The sequence below is a fragment of the Cnephaeus nilssonii genome (genome assembly GCF_951640355.1).
Source record: "Cnephaeus nilssonii genome assembly, chromosome: 24".
In the NCBI taxonomy this organism is placed as follows: domain Eukaryota; kingdom Metazoa; phylum Chordata; class Mammalia; order Chiroptera; family Vespertilionidae; genus Cnephaeus; species Cnephaeus nilssonii.
Genome location: NC_137095.1, coordinates 713,731 through 733,664, shown reverse-complemented (window position 1 = coordinate 733,664; position 19,934 = coordinate 713,731). Strand labels below are relative to the sequence as shown.

Sequence of the window (19,934 nt, the reverse complement as noted above, 5' to 3'; positions counted from 1 at the left end):
CTGGAATACATTTCTCTCTCACCCTTCTCTCTTCTCCTTTCTCCATGCCGGTGGGGATTTTCAAGTGCCGGTGACACTGATGTATGTTATCTCATTCCTAGTGTTCACTGGGTAAGCCCACAACAAGAAATGGCAGGTGGGCACATATATGGCCTCTAAGCTCTACACTTGTCATGTAGCATCACAGCAACCCATCTTGTTAGAAATTATCCTAATATTCCCCATATCGTATCATAAAGACACCATCAGAGATGGACTCCCCTTTCATTCATTTGTACGTCCTTGTTAGTGTCTGGCCGCTTTGCTTTTAGTCCCAGGGACCACAGTGATGTCATCATTCCCTGTGTGTGATTGTGCAGCTCAGCCCGGGTTCCCCACCTGCCACACTGACATAGATGGCACCTCCCATACTGTTTTCTGGGTCACTGCATGCTCTGCCCTCAAGAGAACCTTGGCTGCTTGTCCTCATAGGTCCCTATATATATGCACACTCATAAAAAGGTAATATGTTAATTCAACTGGGAGACCTTCCGGATATCCTTCTAGATAAAGCCTGGGGTTTGGCTGTCCTGTAAACCACCCCCAAATGACCCTCAGCCCTTTGCTCAGGCCGGCCACACACCCCAGCGGGTCCCCTACCCCAATGGTGGCATTGCCTGCCTGCAAAGAGCCCTCAGCCCCTCGCCCAGGCTGGCAACGCCTCTAATTGGGGACACTCAAACTGTTGGGGGCATGGCTGGCCTGCATACTACTCCAGTTCCTTACCCAGGCATGCACCGCTCCCAGTGGGGACCCCCACCCCAATGGGGCCATGGCCAGCATGCAAACAGCCCCAGGCCCCTCACCCAGGCCAGCCCCGACCCCCAAGAGTACCCCTGCCATGATTCCCACCCCCTTCAGGGCACACCAGCCGGCCCCCACCTGTGCACCAGACCTCTATATGTACTAACAAAAAGGTAGTATGCTAATTAGACTGGGAGACATGCTGGAAGTCCTTCAGGACAAAGCCACGGTGACGGGGCCAAGGAGAAGGCAGTTAGGGGTGATCAGGCCAGGAGGGGAGGGCATTTGCGGGTGATCACGCAGCAAGGTGGGGTAGTAGTGGTTAGAAGGCCAGCGTTGTGGGGCAGTTGGGCATAAGCAGGCTGGCATCAGAGTGGCTAGGGGCAATCAGGCAGGCAGGCAGGTGAGTGGTTAGGAAACAGCGGTCTTGGATTGCAAGAGGAATGTCCACCTGACATCCCCCAAGGGGTCCCACATTGGAGAGGGTGCAGGCCAGGCTGAGGGACACCCCTTACCCACGTGCATGAAACTCATGCACTGGTCTACTAATACACACACACATACACACACACAATGAGTGGCCAGATTATTATGATTTCTGAACACAAAATAATCTGGCCACTCAGTGTATATTGTACATAAAAGGCTAATATGTAAATTGTCCCTGCGACCTGGAGTTTGATCAGCAGGCAGGCCAGCCAGCCACCCATGTTCCCTCCCCCTGGCCAGGCTGGCCAGACCCCACCCATGACCCATGCAAAAATTCATACATACACCGGGCATCTAATACACACACACACACACACACACACACACTGAGTGCCCAGATTATTATGCGTTCAGAGGTCATAATAATCTGGCCACTCAGTGTATATACTAATAAAAGAGTAATATGCTAATTCAAACTGAAGACCTTCCGGATGTCCTTCTGGAAAAGGCCGGGGGTTTGGCTGGCCTGCAAACAACCCACAAATGTCCCTCAGCCCCTACCCCAGGCGGACAAAAAGGCCCAGCAGGTACCCTCAACCCAATGGGGTGTGACCAGCCTGCAAAGGGCACTCAGCCCCAAGCTCAGACCAGCCACACCCACCCCATCATAGACCCTTAACCCGATGGGGGCATGGCTGGCCTGCATACTGCCCTAGTTCCTCACCCAGGCTGGCATCACCCCAAGTGTTGACCCACACCCCAATGGGGACATGGCCGGCTTACAAACCACCACAGGCCACTCACCCAGGCCACCCCCTCTCCCCAAGTGGACCCCTACCCTGAACCAGGACCTCCTTCAGGGCAGACCAGTGGCCTTCACCCATGCACCAAGCCCCTATCCTACCTAATAAAAGAGTAATATGCAAATTGACAATACCTTCGCTACACCACCAGCCACGCCCACCAGGAAACCATCCGCCGGAGGCTGTTCTGGCCTTGGGCTCGGCTGGACCCCAGCTTCCCTGCGACGGATTGCAGGAGCCGACCCACAGTTGCCGGAGGCTTGTCCGGCCTTGGGCACCAGCTGGGAGACTGCGATGGATCACCGGCGGAGGCTTTCCCAGCCTTGGGCACCAGGAGGGAGCCTGCGATGGATCGCAGGCAACTGGGGGTCCGCTCCCGCCATCCGTCGCAGGGAGGCTGGGGTCTGGCCGAGCCCAAGGTCGGGAAAGCCTCTGCCAGAGGCTTTTCCAGCCTTGGGCACCAGCGGGAAGTCTGCGATGGATCGCAGGCAACTGAGGGTCCGCTCTTGCGAGGGGGTCTGCTCCTGTGGTGGATTGCAGGGAGCTGGGGTCCCCTGCCCAATGGATGGTGTCTGCTATCACAGGAAGCTGGAGGTCACCTTCCCAGGCCTAAAGCTTTGGCCAGAGGCTTTAGGCCTGGGCAGGGCACAGCCTGTGATTGGTGTGAACTATAGAGGAAACACCTTTTCTGACTGCACATTGGCTAAGCTTCCTGTATGCCACTGGTAAAATTCTTAGTAACTTGGGTAATAAGAATCCAAAAAGGTGATCTAGAGTTTTTCCACCACACTTCTGGAGAAAAAAATGAAGGTCCGCTGCTGGAGGGCTAAGAAATGTCATATCCTGCCCTAGCTGGTTTGATTCAGTGGATAGAGCCTCGGCCTGCCCACAGCAGGGTCTGGGTTGATTCTGATTAAGGGCATGTACCTACCTTGCAGACTCCTCCATGGCCGGGGCCCAGATCAGGGCTCATGCAGGAGGCAACCAATCAAAGTGTTCCTCTCACTTTGATGTTTCTCTCTGTCTTTCCCTTTCTCTTCCACATTCTCTAAAAGTCAGTGGAAACATATCCTTAGGCAAGGAAAAAAGAAAGAAAGAAGAAAGAAAGAAAGAAAGAAAGAAAGAAAGAAAGAAAGAAAGAAAGAAAGAAAGAAAGAAAGAAAGAAAGAAAGAAAGAAATGCATATCCTATGAAAGACACATGTTGAAAATGCCTAGAAAGTTGTCATTTTTTCTTGATAAAGGGACTGGAGTCGTGTTGATGAAAACACCTTGGTGGCTGTGGTGACTGGCAGTGGCTGCAGCAGCAGGGTGATGGGGCTGGTGCCTTCCCCTGACCAGCCTGTTTGCCTCCCACAAAGGGAGGCCAGACTGCGGCTTAGGTCCGCTTCCCGTGGGGATCGGGCCTAAGCCATCAGTAGGATATCCCCTGAGGGCTCACAGTATGTGAGAGGGGGCAGGTTGGAATGAGGGACCCCCACCCCCAGTGCAAGAATTTCATGCACCGGGCCCTTAGTCTATACTAATAAAAAGGTAGTATGCTAATTAGACCAGGAGACATTTCGGACTTCCTTCCAGACAAAGCTATGGTGGCGGGGCTAAGGCAGAGGCGGTTATTGGTCACCAGGCAAGGAGGGGAGGGCATTTTCAGGTGGTCAGGCCAGCAGGGGGGACCAGTTGGGGGCGAGTATGCCAGCGGCTGGGGGCAGTTGTGGGCAAGCAGGCCAGCAGGGGGGGAAGTTGGGTGTGAGCAGCATGGTGGGGTGGGGGGCAGTTGGGGGTGAACAGGCCGGCAGGGAGGGCCAGTTGAGGATGAGAAGGCCAGTGGGGTGGGATAGTTGGGAGCGAGCAGGTCAGCAAGCAAAGTGGTTAGGGGCGATTAGGCAGGCAGGCAGGTGAGTGGTTAGGAGCCAGCGGTCCTGGATTGCAAGAGGGATATCCTACTGCCGGTTTAGGCCTGATACTACAGGGGATCCCAGATTGGAGAGGGTTCAGGTCACGCTGAGGGACATTGCCTCTCCGCCCCCCTCCCATGCACAAAATTCATGAACTGGGCCACTAGTATATATACACTGAGTGGCCAGGAAATTATGATCTCTGAATGCATAATAATCTGACCACTCAGTATATATCCTATAAAATAAAAGGTTAATATGCAAATTGCCCCTCGACTAGGAGTTCAACCAGCAGGCATGCTGGCCAACTGCCCTTGTCCCCTCCCCCTGGTCAGGCTGGCTGGACCCCACCCATGAACGAATTCATGCACCAAGGGTCTTATATATACACACTGAGTGTCCAGGTTATTATGCATTCAGAGATTATAATAATCTGTCCACTGTGTGTGTGTGTGTGTGTGTGTGTGTAGAGAGAGAGAGAAAGAGAAAGAGAGAGAGAGAGGGAGAGAGAGATCTATTTTTTTTCCCATTAATTTTATACATTCTTGTAATTGATATATATATATAGTAGGACTTCGGGTTACGTCGGAAATCTGTTCCTTTGCGCGACATAATGCAATTTTCGCTGTAAGTCAAAAGCCACTTACATAAGCACCTAAGTCATTCACAAGGCACACATACACAGCAGAAATGAAGTGAAACAGTAAAAAAAAATTAAAAGAAAAATAGCAATTCTTAACCTTTACTTGTGGTAAATAAATAAAAAGCATAAAGCACATACGTACATATAAAGGTAAATACTGGATTATCCTTACCTTTACTACTGTTCTTGCCTTGCACACAGGACGATGCAAAGTGGAGAAAGACAGGCTTACACTAGGCTTCTGCGGGGAGGAGGTTTGAGAGGCAGAACCTGCAGAAGATGCATGTGATACTAGGTCAGGTGAGTCCGGAGAGGCAGAACCTGCAGAAGGTACTGGAGATCCTGGGTCAGGTGAGTCTGGAGAGGCAGAACTTGCAGAAGGTGCTGGAGATACTGGGTCAGGTGAGTCTGGAGACGCATATGAGGTAGAGGGTACGGAATCTGTTGCAGGCCTCTCCACCTTCTTAAAATAATGTTCGAGGCTAGTCTGGAAGGATACCTTCTTCTTGTCCTCCCAAATCTCCTTGTAACACCGCAGGCTATCCATGACCCCTCTGGTAACCTTAGTGTACCTGTCAATGTTGGGTTCCTGAGCCTCAAACCTTGCCAAGGCATCCTCTATCATGGCAAAGGCCCCTGCTAATTCCTTGCTTGTAAATCTCCTGGGCTCTGGGGTTGGTATGTCTTCCTCTTCAATTAACTGCTGTTTCAGTTGAGTGAGGTCCTCGGCAGATAGCTCCTCTCCATGAGATGCCAGCAGCTCTGTGACATCCTCAGCCTCCACCTCCAAATCAAGCTGCTTACTCAACTCAACAACATTGTCGATGACAACCTCAATGGAATCCTCGAAGCCATGGAAATTGTTCACAAACTGGGGACATATTTTTTTCTAAACACCATTCAAGTTGGTCTGCTTAACTTCATCCCAAGAATCAGAAATGTTTTTTACAGCAGCAAGAACATTGTAAGATTTCGAAAACTCATTGAGAGTCAACTCTTTATCCTTCTCAGTTGCCGTAAAAGCCATAGCAAATGTCCTTCGGAGGTAGTAGGCCTTGAAAGAGGCGATGACACCTTGGACCATAGGCTGTAAAAGGGAGGTGTTGCTACGTGGAAGGTAAACCACCTTGACATTTGGATGAATGTCATTCAAATCGGCAGGGTGACAAGGGGCATTGTCCAGCACTAGCAACACCTTAAAGGGCAGCCCCCTTGAAGTACAGTAGTCCTTGACTTCTGGAACAAATTGGGTGATGAACCAGTCCTCAAATATGCTACGAGTCACCCATGCCTTCTTGTTAGATTTCCAGATGACAGGTAGTAGACCCTTCCATATGGCCTTGATTGCCCTTGGATTCTCGGTCAGACACACCAAGGGCTTCAACTTGAAGTCACCAGCAGCATTAGCCCCAAGTAGCAAAGTCAATCTCTCCTTGCTGGCTTTATGGCCTGATGCTGTCTTCTCCTCCTTAGCAATGTACTTACGTGTAGGCATATGCTTCCAGAACAAGCCTGTCTCATGCACATTAAACACTTGTTGATCACAGTAACCGCCCTCCCTAATTATCTCAGCCAACGCACTAGGAAAATCACCTGCTGCTTTAGCATCACCACTAGCAGCTTCCCCTGGCATCTTAAGATTATGCAAATTAGCACGAGCCTTAAAATGCATAAACCAACCTTTGCTAGCCACCATCTCTTCACTTTCACTCCCTTCCCCCTTTTCTTCTTTCAAGGCCTCAAACAATCTTTTAGCATTCTCCTAAATCAACATCAGGCTAACTGGGATACGCTGTCAATACTGCTCATCCAGCCAAAGCACTAATAATCTTTCCATCTCAATAATGAGACCACTATGCTGCTCTGTAACCACAGTGGATTTCATAGGAGCAGATCCTTTCACATGTTCAAGTATATGCTTTTTATCACTGATGATCTTCAAGACAGTCGTATGACTTAAGCCAAGAAACCGGCCGATGTTTGTAGGTGTTTCACCCTTTTCCAAGTGTCTTATTGTGTCTACTTTCACTTCCATTGTCATGGCTTTCCTTCTTTTTGTAGCACTGCCATCAGAAGAATCTGCCTTATGCTTAGGAGCCATAAGGAAGGGCAAAAAGTGTTCAAAATAATAATACAAACAAAAGAGAGCGAATGAAGCACAATCCAAAACGGCTTATAAACGGCGACTGAATGACAGTATCTTCCTTGTATAGCGCCGCGTGATGACTTATTCATCCACTCTGCTGGCCAACTGGTTCCCGGGAGAACTTCGTGCAAACACCTTACATCGAATGACAGAACTTTTTTTTTTTATATAAAAGAATGGCAAATGGCATGTAAACACAAAACGACATATATCGAGTCCTAAGTAACCTGAGGACTGCCTGGAGAGAGAGGGAGAGAGAGAGAGAGAGAGAGAGAGAGAGAGATCTATTTTTTGTTCCATTCATTTTATACATTTTTTTTATTAACTCTTGTAATTGATGTGACCAGGGTTGGAACTTGCAACCTTCCGTTATTGAAATTATTCGCTGACCCACTTAGCTGTTTGGCCTCGGTCAGATATATGTGACATTTTAAGTAACAACTCAATAATGTACCTGATAATAGATACCAAAACCATCATGATGACTTAAATCGGGGCTCCTCAAACTACGGCCCGCAGGCCACATGCGGCCCACAGAGGACATTTATCTGGCCCACCAGGTGTTTTTGCAGCTGCTATCTGTCCTGCTGAGCAGCCAACTTAGCAGTGTGCATAGGAATTTGTTCATAGGTTTTTTTTTTAAACTATAGTCCGGCCCTCCAATGGTCTGAGGGACAGTGAACTGCCTGGCCCCCTGTTTAAAAAGTTTGAGGACCCCTTACTTTGATAGTGGTGCAAGGCTAGAACAGCATTAATGGGATTATAAAAGTGTCTCTTTTTCCAAGGAAATATTTAAAGTAAGCTATATCAATGTCAGACTGTCATTATTTCTTCAAATAGATTTTCTAGTCCCTGCTGCTCTTCTTGTCCTTCTGGCAGCCCTATTATACGCATGTTACTTCGTTTCATGTTGTCCCGAAGCTCCCTTAGGCTTTCCTCCTGCTTTTTAATTTTTTTCTCCAATTGCTGTTCAGCTTGAGCTTGTTTCTGTACCTGATCTTCTAACTCACTAATTCGGTCCTCTGCTTCTTGTAGTCTACTGTTGAAACTTTCCATGGTGTTTTTGATTGTAGCTATATCACTTTTCATTTCTTCCTGATTCTTGCATAAGTTGTTGATTTTCTCATCCATCCGATGTATAAATTCCACGACCATTACTCTGAACTCCTTTTCGGTCATGTTGCAAGCTTCAGTTTCACTAATTTCCTTTCTTGGCGACTCCACATTTTCTTTCCTCTGTGAGATATTTCGTTTCCCCATTCTGGCTATTACCAGAAAGCTCAAGCTTCCGTTTGCGTGGACCTGGGCCGTGTGCTGTGGGGACTTCGCTCCACCCGAGTTTCACTGGAGTGCTCTGACACTAGGACGTGTGGCTGCCTTTGGTTGGTGGGAACCAGACTTGCCCAGGGTCAGTGTCCCCAGTGTTTCGTGTGGTCTCGTGTGCACACTTGGAATCAGGGGCCCTGTCTGCACCACACTGTTGGTATGCGCCGAAAATGAGATCCTTAGGATGTGCCAGGAGTCAGAGTTTCCCTGTGTCTGCACCAAGACTCGAGTGTCAAAGTCTCTGTTGCCTTGTGTGGTTTCTCGTTGAGAATCAGGGTCCCTGTGTGTGCATGCACCAACAATTGGGGTCGCTGGCTCTTAGTGTGAATGCGCTGTGAGTCAGGGATCCCAGGCAGCTGTGTCCGGCGTGTCAAATTCCCTGAAGTGGAGCTGCGTCCTGTGTGTGCTCTCTCTACTGAGCCAAATCGGCTGGAGCGCACATTCTTAAAATCCTGAAGGTGAGCTGACTCCGTGGTGCACTCTCCCAAAGTCCCGGAAGGGGGGCGGAGTCCGTCCTGCGCGCCAACTTCCCCAAAGGGAAGCCCTTCTGTGCACGCTCTAAGATTCCCAGAAGGGGGAGCTGTGACCCGCAAGCCAAATTCCCCGAAGGGGAGCCCTCTGTGCGCACTGACAGATTTCCCCGAAGGGGAGCTGCTTCTATCCCGTGCGCGCCAAATTCCCTAGGGGGGAGCGCGTCCCTGCGCAAAGCTCGGCAGCTTGGGCGAGGGGCGGGTCTAACAGTTACTATGGCGCTCTCGGGTCTAACAGTTACTATGGCGCTCTCCGCGCGCCTGTGAGCGCTCAGCAGCTTGGGGGAGGGGCGGGTCTAACAGTTACTATGGTGCTCTCCGCGCGCCTGCTGGGAGTGGGGTAGGCTCTTTGACTCACGGAATTCTGCTGAGAAGTCTGGATTCTTGTTGTTTGTTGTTCTGAAGCTGTGATAGCAGATCTCTGTGCCCAGTGGCTGCAGGGTCCTGGTTTGTGTCAGAAGCCAGGATCCGCGTCTCAGGCAGCTCTGTTTCCCAAGATGGCGTGGTCTCCGCGTCCGCACCAGCCGCTGAGAAGTGTCCGCTTTGTGCGCGGGGCTGCGCCGTCTAGGACTGCCCAGTTAGGGAGCCCCTTGGAAGACGTGCAGAATCTAACTGACCCTAGCTCACACATACACACACACACACCACAGACATCTACACTCTCCTCTATGGGTTCCTCACTCACACTCTCTCCCTACCATCCTGCCGGTCGCCATCTTTCAAGAGGAGCTCAATGTCAGACTGTATTATTGCATCAATTATTTTATAGGCCGAGAATGAAGCACTGATAAGGTCAGTAGGAACTTGGTGTCAGCAATGCAGGTATGCAGGGAAACACCAAAAATGTATATTTTTTAATGTCCATTTTAAATAAATTCTACTTAAATCAATCTTTAGAAAAGGTTTAATCTTGATGCTTCCCAATAATTTTACTGTTTTATTGTGAAAAGTTTTGAACATATTTGGTGCTACTGAATCAGCATATTGAAAATAAAATATAATGATGTACTATGGAAATATATTATCATGTCCATGTTCAAAATCATCAATTGGCTGTTTGAACCTCACAAGGATGAGAGTATTTACACCAGGATATTAATAAAGATTACAAACTTCCCATAATCAGTACACGCATATTGCTTTTCTCCAATGTGAACTCTCTTGTGGATAAGGAGGTGATTATTGCAGGTAAAAGATTTCCCACATTCACTACTCTCATAAGGTTTTACACCACTGTGAACTCTCTGGTATTGAGTGAAGTTACTGCGTTGCCTAAAGTCACTACACTCTTAGGGCTTTTCTCCACTATGAACTCTGTGGTGTTGAATGAGGGTAAACCTGTGTGTAAATGACTTCCCACAGTCATTATGCTCATGGCTTTTCTCCAGTGTGAACTCTCCTGTGGATAAGGAGGTGATTACTGTGGGTCAAAGCTTTCCCACATTCACTACACTCCTAAAGTTTTCACCAGTGTGAAGTCTCTGGTGTTGAGTGATGGTACTGCTTTGATTGAAGGACATCCTGCAATCACGACACTCATACAGCTTTTCTCCAGTGTGGACTTTGTGTTGTTGAATGAGTTTGGACCTCAGGGTAACAGACTTCCCATGATCCCTACACTTCTACACTGTTAACTCTTTTATGATGAATGAGGTTAAAGATTTCTCTAAAAGCTTTCCCACATTTTTAGACTTATAATTCACTTCTCTGGAGCAGACAACCTCATGTTAAACAACTTTCCGGTTGTAGCTGGAAGTTCTTTCACATTAACCCCACTTATCATGACCTCCTCCACTGAGAAATTCCTGTGAAATCTCACTACCGCTGTGTGACTCCACAGTGTTAGAAGTAGCCTAGTGCTGGGAAACCCCCAAGATGGCTGGAAAGTCTTTCCCAACCTCCCTATTGGTGGAAGGCACCCATATTAAGTAAAAGCTGCAGTGGGACACAAATGAGGCCCTGTCCATATCTTCTTTCTAGAGCTTCTGTCCACTGGCATCTCTGTGTTGCTGGTGAGGGTTTGCACTGAAACAGAATTCTCTCACACATGTGCCAGTGTAAAAAGCTTTCCGATCAAAGTATGCTGCTTGTAACTCAGTCAGGTGCAAAGTACCTTTTAAGACTGAGAAAAAGTTGGGTCTTCTGGGTTGCTGGAGCTGTCTTAAAAGCCCTGAACAGTGACTCTCCTGGTATATATATGCTCTGCTCAGAATTGGGCTCTTCATCATCCATTTTATACCAACAACGTGAAAACAGAAAGATAGTGAAGAACTGAATGCTGACTGTGGTGACAGGTGGACGTCCCTTTAAAAAAGTTTGTTGCACAAAACACGTTGGTTCTGTGCAATTGACTGACAATAAAAGATCTGTAGGCAGGATTTATAAGATACTGCTATGAAGGTCTGGGTAGTGAAGATCAGAAAACAAGGAAGACCTTAAATGAAATATGACTCACTATGGCAAGCACCACATGGAAGAGAGGCAGAATTGTCAGCTCAATTCTTCTACTAATAGTGTTCAGCATGGTTTGTCTGCTGGTGACATGGAAAGCTGTGCTGAAATATGGTTAGGTCTTATTCCAAGTTACACACACACATAAGGCTGATATGCAAAGTGTCCCCTTGGGAGTTCAACCAGGAGAACAATTGCTTGCTATGACATGTACTGACCACCAGGGTGTGGTGAGGAACGTGGTGGGTGAGCAATGGCGGCAGCAGGGCACTGAGAGAGTGTGGGAAGGAGGAGGCGGGAAGGTAAAAGGGGATGGGGGGAGAAACCATGCAATGGTGGCGTGCGGGTGGTATGTGATGGAGGAGATGGTGAGGCAATAAACCTGATCGCCTGCCAGACCTAGGGACCCTACCCATGAACAATTTGCATGCACCGGGCCTCTAGTATTCAATAAATTACTAGTATTCAAGAACTATTTAAGCTCGTATGTGCATCTCATAACATGTGCAGGTCAATGTTAGAGAATGCTGAAGATGGAGCAATGCAGAGGAACACGTGATGCAAAAAGGCCACACAGGTGAAGGTTCTCAAAGGCCAGGAGGTCACAGGTGAAATGACAAGTCAGCACAGTGTCAAGTATGGCAGAGAAAAGGAAGAAATGTGCTGTTGCCCATGGTACTTGCACCTAAACACTGTTGGAAATGAGCAGGTGCTTGGTATCCTCTAAATACCACCCTTACACCATATCTAGCCCACATTTGCAACTCAACTGGACCAGGCCTCTTCTGAGACCATCCTGCATGTTCACCCTGTAAATAAAAGTTCAGGCTTCAGCATGCACATTCCTCTCTACAAGTATGTACAACAGAAATATTCCAAGTATTAATGAAAGATTATATAGATGGGCAGCCAACACTGGCCTAGAGCAATTTGGCTTGGAATCATATTTACAGAAGATGATATTACCAACAATGGAAGTGTGATCTTGTAACAAAAGTTCAAGATTCAGGTAAGTAAAGACCATAATCTGGCACAGGTAGTCACCAAGGACCTTTGGCTAGAGGAAAAAAGTAGAAATGGAAGTGATGAATCTGGACATAGTCACCCTCCGAGGGAAAGAAAGAGCAGGTAGGACCCATTAAGCTGTCTATAAGACTCCTGACTTCCAGACACTTCCTGCACTGTCTGAGGCAATGTTTGTGGAGTTCTTCGCTCAGGGCTCTCCACAGACCTCACCCATGGCAGCCACAGCACATTTGACAGGACAGTGGGGGAAATGACCAGAGCCCATGGTCTGGCTGTAGAAGAGTGAAAGCTACATCAGAGGAATAAAGGAAGAGAGAACATCATCCCAGGACACTGGGATAATGTGAAGGTTTTACCTACAGATGACACAAGTGTCAAAACTTCCAGCATCGCATCGCAGTAAAGAAGTCTCTGAGGCTAATCAAGGAGCCCCCATTCCTCCTGAGAGAAGACAATGGCCACATCCTCAACGTTCATATACCGTCATAATGGGGACAGTACAGCCCACGATCAGATTCACTCCTAAGGTTCCAACTCTGTCATATTCCCACACTCCACATCAATCTGCTCTCTCCACTCCACACACCAGAGAAGATACCAGGGCTTCATCCCATGAAAGTCACTGTCATGTTATATTTCTACCGATATTTTGTCTTCCCATAATAAAGGAAGTTGAACAGATAGAAGATAACTGTGCTCTGGGATTCACATGTACGCCACACTTCCTCTAGACAGTAGAGTGGGTGTCAAGAACATAGGGTAGGAAGAGATGTCATACAGGGAGTTTGAGTGATTTGATACTGGTCTTGTCAGGCAATACCTGTGTAGTCTCTCAGACTGTTCTTCAAAGACACCAGATACACAGCATCAAACTTCACCTTTGCAACCACAATCCCAGAATGCTGAGGCCATAGCTTTGCACTGCCTGCTGGACATATTTCTTTGAACAACACTTCTCTCACACTGATTCATTCCCAAAGGCACAACTTCAAAGGAAATGCAAATTTGCCATGGCAAGGATGGGTTGTTTCCTAATTACCTTATTTTCCAATATTATAGAGAACCATCTCCATAATCCATTTCTCTCTTACTCTTCTCCCTTACCCATGCCCATGGAAAATTTCAAACCTGGGGAACACTGATGTATATCTCATTCTTAATCATAAGTGTGACACCCCCAACAACAAAAGGCAGGTGGGTACATAAATGTCATCCAAGCCCTGAACATGGCAAGTAGCACCAAAACATCACCCTTTCCAGGCATTATCCAACAATTACCCTTATTTTATCATCCAGACTCCACCAGATATGGACTCTCCCTACTTTCACTCTTATGTCAATGTCACGGTGCTCTGGCCATGAAGTCACACTCCCTCTCCAAGTGCTCATCACTCTTTCTGCCACACCTCTCTCACACCTGCACTGCTACAGACCCGCCACCTATAATCATCTCCTCAACCTCTTACTTATTATTCAGCATGTGTGGTCAAGAGAATGCTTGCCAAATTCAAACAGAATCAGGTACTGCCCAGACTCTGGTAGTCCACACTCAGAGAGGCAGGCTGGAATCCTGCTGTGAAGGCCTCTCTCCATGACTGTTTTTCCCTTAAATCTAACCTATGGAGAACCACAGTCAGATCTCAGATACTCAGACCTCCCCTCCCCTGGTGCTGCAGGGTTCAATGGGGTCAGGCTGAAAGAACGCTGGAAGCAGAGTGCAGTATATGAGGCGCGGAGGCCCCACCCGGCCTGATGGTGCTTAAAAAGCCTCAGAAACACCCTGCACAGCAAGGACGCTGCCTCCCAGGCCTCCTCCTACTCACCGCGAGTGGGCTGAAGCCTGTGAGTCCCGGAAGAAACTGAAGAGGTCAAAATGCCCGCCAGGAGGAGGAAGGGGGAAATCCCGCCCTAACCGGATGCACTGACACAAAGTGTCCTTTAGCTCCGCCTACGTGTTCGCATTTCTTTCTGGTTAATGTAGTTTTCTCAAACGCCAAGGGGAGGGCTAGCAAACCAGCCAATGACATTAGTGAATAATGGTGATGTGGTTCAGCAGGGAGTGTGAGTGATTTTGATGTCGCTCTGGGGAAGGACAAGATGGGGCCAGAGGCCTGATTAACTGGAACAAACTGGCAGACCTCCCAGGAGAGGGGTGTGGGGACAACCGGGAGAGTTCCCCCAAAGAATATATGCACAAGTGAAAATGGGAAACATCTGTAATACTATCACTGATCCAAAAGACATATTAAATTTTAAGAAATATATAATATAGCCCTGCTGGTGTTGCTCAATGGTTGAGCACTCATCTATGATCCATGAGGTCCTGGTTCTATTCCTGGTTAGGGAACGTATAAATAGAGAAAATTCCTCCATGATGGGGCCCAGAATTTGAGAGACATTTTCCTCTGGACTCGCGCGAAATAAATGTAACTCCATCTATCTAAATATTGCTTGGTTCCTCTCCAGTTTTAACAGTACTGGCTCCCTCCTGGGGCCTCAGCCTGAGGCAGGGCTTTGCTACTTCCCTCATCAGAAGCGCACGGGCAGGTGTTTGGCTCCTTTGGGACCATGGTGCCATCACCAGGGACTTATTTCATTGCCCGTTTAGAGAGCTTGCCTTGCTCAGGGGCTGCTGTGGGTGTTAGATTTGCTGGGGCAATGAACAAAGAGACCAGGGCTGGGTGCTTCCTGATTTAGCTGAGACACTTCAACCACTCATGTTGCTTTCACGCATAGCTTCTTCCATTGGTTCTCTCCCCCAGCGCTGGGAGACCACAGAAAAAAGCCATCCTGTTCCAAAAAATTCAGAGGGAAATGGAGCCCCAAGCAGCCCCGCCCAGGACTCTGACCAGGGGAGCCAGGGAGAAGATCCGGTATTTACATTACGAATTTCCAGAGTCCTGGTCACTTCCCAGATTGCCTGAAGTCTTGGAAGTTAGCTCCGATGTGATCAGAAGGGTTTTAAAAAGCAAGTTTGTGCCCACATTGGAGAAGAAACTGAAACAGGATCAAAAGGTCCTTCAGAAAGCTGGGCTTGCCCACTGGCTCCGCCAGCTCCCAGGCCCTGGGGATGCCTGGGAGCTGCTTTCTGCAGGCCGCCCCGTGTCAGGAGCTGAAGCCTCATCCCGAGGCCACGGTCACAGCACAGCTTTGAGGGTGACAGAACCGAATCCTCAGAGTATAAACACAACGAGGAGACAGAAGGGAAGGAATAAAGGAGTCCAGAGCCTGGAGAAGGAAAGCTTTGTGCCTGTTGCTTCAGCCCAAGGTCAGCACAGAGAGCTGCAGAAGTACTCCACCAGTGGTTGTGAGGGCACCAGAGGCACTGACAGCGATGCATTGCCAAGTGCGAAGGAGCTGGAAGCATTGAAGCCAAGAGAACTCGGTGAGCAGAACTTCAGCAGCAAGGTAGTGCAGAGGGGGCAAGAGTTCTTTGACAACAATGAGAACTTCCTGTACAGAATTTGAACTGGAGCCTGGCTGGTGGAGGTGTTATGTAAAATACAGCTGAGCGAGCATATTGGAGCTGCCTGTATTTCTGTGTGTGGATGGTCCACCTTGGAAATGATGAGCCTGAAAATGGAAGGAGCCCCTAGGATTTCAATCTAACAAGAGACAGTGAACTTCACATGGCAGATGTATATGCGGGCAGTGTGAATAACAGGCTAGGTGTAGTCTAGCTCCTGGAGCATGGCTCCTGGTCTGACCATGTGGATATTCAGTACTCAGCCTTCTTGCTTAGGCTTTCTATGTATCGAAACCAGCCTGTGTCACATATTAGGAGTTTGTTGTCTTTACAATATGTGTATAGGAGAAATTGAAAAGTGTTCCTTCTGACATCATTTACTTCTTGATTAATGAACACTAACAGTTCTGGAGCTGCTTAGTCAATTGGTTGTGTTCATTTTGTGCAAAGTAAAGTGAAATGCAGCAGAAAAATAAGTATATACATATATGCAGTCCATGGACATAGACAATAATGTGCTGAGTGCCTAGAAATGGTGGGGGCAGGGTAGAGCGAGGCAAAGGGGGATGAGGATGGGGGAAATAGGGTCTATTTGTAATAGAGCCAACAATAAAAAAGATAGTTTGCCCACATGGCATGGCTCAGTGGTTGGGCATGGACCCATGAAACAAGGTATCTCTAGTTGGATTCCAAGTCAGGGCACTAGCCTAGGTTGGGGAGCTCCATCTCTGTAGGGGGCATGCAGGAGACAGCTGATCAATGATTCTCTCTCATCATTGATGTTTCTCTGTCTCCCTCTCTTCTAAAAAATCAAGAAAAAAAGAAGAGTGTTAAAATTGATTTGATTCAACAACACCAATTTGAGTGAAGACCATCACGTTTTCTCCCAGGTCCTCGAAGCAAAATCATGCCTTGGTCTGTTTTGTAGAAAATGTCCCTGGCATACCTGTGTTTAGGAACAGGAAGCAGCGTGGAGCAGGTCGTCCTCACCTTGGTCTGTAGTGTTTGAAAGATGAAACAGAGGGCCGGAGACCATGGGATACCAGGACACAGGCTTTATTGGCGATCACCCTGCCGGCCGCCTTCCAGAGGGGGAAAGGGAGAGAGAGAGAGAGAGAGCTTGAGAGAAAGAGAGAGAGAGCTTGAGAGAGAGAGAGAGAGAGAGAGAGAGAGAGAGAGAAAGAGAGGGGGGAGAGAGGGGGAGAGAGGGAGAGAGAGAGAGAGCTTGAGAGTGTAGAGTGAGAGAGAGAGAGAGAGAGAGAGAGAGAGAGAGAGAGAGAGAGCTTGAGAGTGTAGAGTGAGAGAGCATGCTGGGGTGAGAGTGCCTTTTAAGGAGAGAAAGGAGGGGACGGGGCTTAGGGCACTCAGCACACGCTGATTGGTGGTTTCATGTAAGGCACATGATTAGGCACCTAGGGACTTAGGAATTGGGGGCTTAGGGTATATGGCAGGTGCTGATTGGTGGTTCAATGTACAGTCCATATAAGGTGTTCAGGAATGTCCGGCTGCAGGTGGAGTTTAAGTCATGCTCCGTCCATCAGTTGGGGGAAGGGAGGATCTATCAGTGTTAGAGTTCATTACTTCATGTTTGAAAAGATTTCACTGCCCAAGTTCAGAAGATTTTGAGAGTACATTAACTGAAACTGGGGATAGTGAAAAAACGTAGGCCTTATGATAGAACAGGAAGCAGCAGAGAGATAGAACAGGAAACACCTGGCTCCTTTGACTCTCTAGAAACATTGTGGGAAATAAATGAGCCAAAGCGAGGCTGCTGTTAGCTCACTGGGCATTCAGAATAAAGGAGGCCCTGAGCGCAGATTCAGGGAATACGCCAGGACGAGCTGCCATTGCTCATTGCTACCCTGGTTGAAGGTTGTGTGGGATCTCCGAAAATCGTAGGAGAGCCGGGCAAGCGTGGTTCATTGGTTGAGTGTTAACCTATGACCCTGCAGGTCACTGATCAATTCCTTGTCAGGACACATGCTCAGGTGGTGGACTGGATTCATATTGTGGTGCATGCAGGAGGCAGCCTATCAGTGATTCTCTCTCATTATTCATCTTTCTCTCTCTCTCCATCCCCCCTCCCTTCCTCACTGAAATCAATAAAAATATAGTTTTGAATGTATATTTTAAATCAGTTACACTTACATGAACATTTAAAAAATAATTAAAACTTGCCACTTCCCATTATTTTACTATATTATCATGAATGTTCTTGAGTATACTTGTACGTAATGCATCAGCCTGTTTGTAATAAAATATAATGATGCCCTACTGAAACATTCTAGCAGGCCCATGTTCATTGCCAACATTTTGTCATTTCAAAACTAATCATGATGAGAGTATTTACCACCAGGAGTAAGTGGTGGAAAATATTAGCAACATAGCACTTAAAAGTGTATCATGCAAGTGGGCGTTAAATTGTGCATGAGATAAAATGTGAGAAAAACAACTTTCCTACCAGTATTCAAAACATACTGTATAGTTCCAAATGGAAAAGAAACCAATTGAGTCCTTAAGGAATGGGTGAAGTGAATGGAGATGTGTTAGATGCTGAACTGCCCTCCTATTGGTTAAATCCTAAATTCATTTTAAAAATTGAAAAAGTGAGTGGTCAGCACGCCTTTGAGCCTGGTGACTTCCCATTGATCAGATCCTAGGACTTGCCTCACAGCATGGCCCCCAAACGCCAGTCCTAGATCCCACCTCAAACAAAGAAACCGAAACTGGCTCCAGCCCCCAAGCTGGAGAAGAATCCGACCCCTCTGGACGTGCCAAAGCGAGAAAAAGAACAGCAAGAAGCGATTGAACATATTGATGAAGTACAAAATGAAATAGACAACTTAATGAACAAGCCAGTGAGGAGATTTTGAAAGTAGAACAGAAATATAACAAACTCCGCCAACCATTTTGTCAGAAGAGGTCAGAATTGATCGCCAAAATCCCAAAGTTTTGGGGTAACAATATTTGTCAACCATCCACTAGTGTCTGCACCGCTCTGGGAAGAGAATGAAGAGTTGCTGCATTAGTTGACAAGAGTTGAAGTGAGAGAATTTGAAGATATTAAATCAGGTTACAGAATAGATTTTTATTTTGATGAAAATCCTTACTTCTAAAATAAAGTTCTCTCCAAAGAGTTTCATCTGAATGAGAGTGGTGATCTATCTTCAAAGTCCACTGAAATCAAATGGAAATCTGGAAAGGATTTGATGAAACTTTAAGTCAAACACAGAATAAAGCCAGCAGGAAGAGACAGCATGAGGAACCAGAAAGCTTCTTGACCTGGTTTACTGACCATTCTGATGCAGATGAGTTAGGAGAAGTCATCAAAGATGACATTTGGCCAAATCTTTTACTGTACTACTTGGTTCATGACATGGATGATGAAGAAGGGGAAGGAGAAGAAGATGATGATGCATGCACGAATTCATATACAGGATATATATATATATATTAAAGCTTATTTTAAATAAATTACATATATATCAAACTTTAAAAAATGTTTAACACTTACATTTTCAATAATTCAGCTATTTAATTATGAATATTCTTGAGCACATTCATTGCTACTGTATCAGTTTGCTTAAAATCTATTTATATAAAAGGCTAAGCAAGCGCCCAATTTCCTGACTGGTGACTGTGACCTTCAATGACCACCAGGGGACAGACGCTCAACACTGGACCTGCCTAGTGAGTTGTGGTTACTTGACAGCAGTGGTTCACAGGTAGCGCACCCCAGAAGCAGAGAGGAGGGACCCTTATTCTAGGTTGTGTCACCCTAGAACTGCCCTCTCGAAATCCAGGACACCTCGGGGGATGTCGGAGAGCCTGTTTCAGCCCAATCTCCACTGGCCAGGCCATCGTTTTGAAAGGGAGAGGGAGGGAAACAGCAATCATATACCTCCTGCACGACACCTCCAGGGGATTCTGGAAGGCATGTGCCCTGCCCTGGAATCAAACCAGTGGCTGAGGGACCCCACACATTACACAGATGCCCTTCAAGCCTCGGCACCGCCCCAGGTACCGCCGGCTAAGGAAGGACTGTGAGAGGTTAGCATTAGCAAGTGTTGAGCTGATCTCACCAAGTCCCGCCCCACCAGACACTTCCGGATTAATTTAATTTCAATGTGCACACATCCAGGTACCTGGTCACTAGCCCTATCTAATAAATGAGTGATATGCAAATTAACCATCACTTCATGACAAAAATGGCGGCGCCCATGGCCACAAGATGGAGGCGCCCAGTCCTCTCATCCCTGCCGGAGTCCCCCTCTGCCCAGCCTTGGCAGTGCAGGTTGTCCAGCTCGGAGGCACCTGCGCAACCACACCATGATTCTTGCCTAGTGGCGGCAGCCTGGGCTGGGGTCTCAGCCTGCGAGAGGCACGCACCCCCATGGCGCGATCCCCCTCCCAGCGTCCTTAGCCTGGGCTGAGTTT

General features: G+C 47.6%; 1 protein-coding gene and 2 pseudogenes across 3 annotated transcripts in view; 2 read left to right on the top strand and 1 right to left on the bottom strand.

The window, feature by feature from the left end:
• LOC307095038 (protein SET-like) overlaps positions 1 to 19,934 on the bottom strand; it is a 345,435-nt pseudogene that overhangs the window by 308,629 nt on the left and 16,872 nt on the right. The window lies entirely within an intron of this gene.
• Positions 11,338 to 15,499, top strand: LOC307094989 (neugrin-like; the record flags this gene model as incomplete). The annotated part of the gene is made up of 2 exons (XM_079764205.1): positions 11,338 to 11,373; positions 14,768 to 15,499. The coding sequence occupies 2 exons, from the start codon at positions 11,338 to 11,340 to the stop codon at positions 15,497 to 15,499; spliced, it is 768 nt and encodes a 255-aa protein (XP_079620331.1).
• Positions 18,020 to 18,954, top strand: LOC307094844 (protein SET-like; annotated as a pseudogene). Its single transcript has 2 exons — positions 18,020 to 18,103; positions 18,197 to 18,954. The product of its transcript is annotated as a protein SET-like (transcript).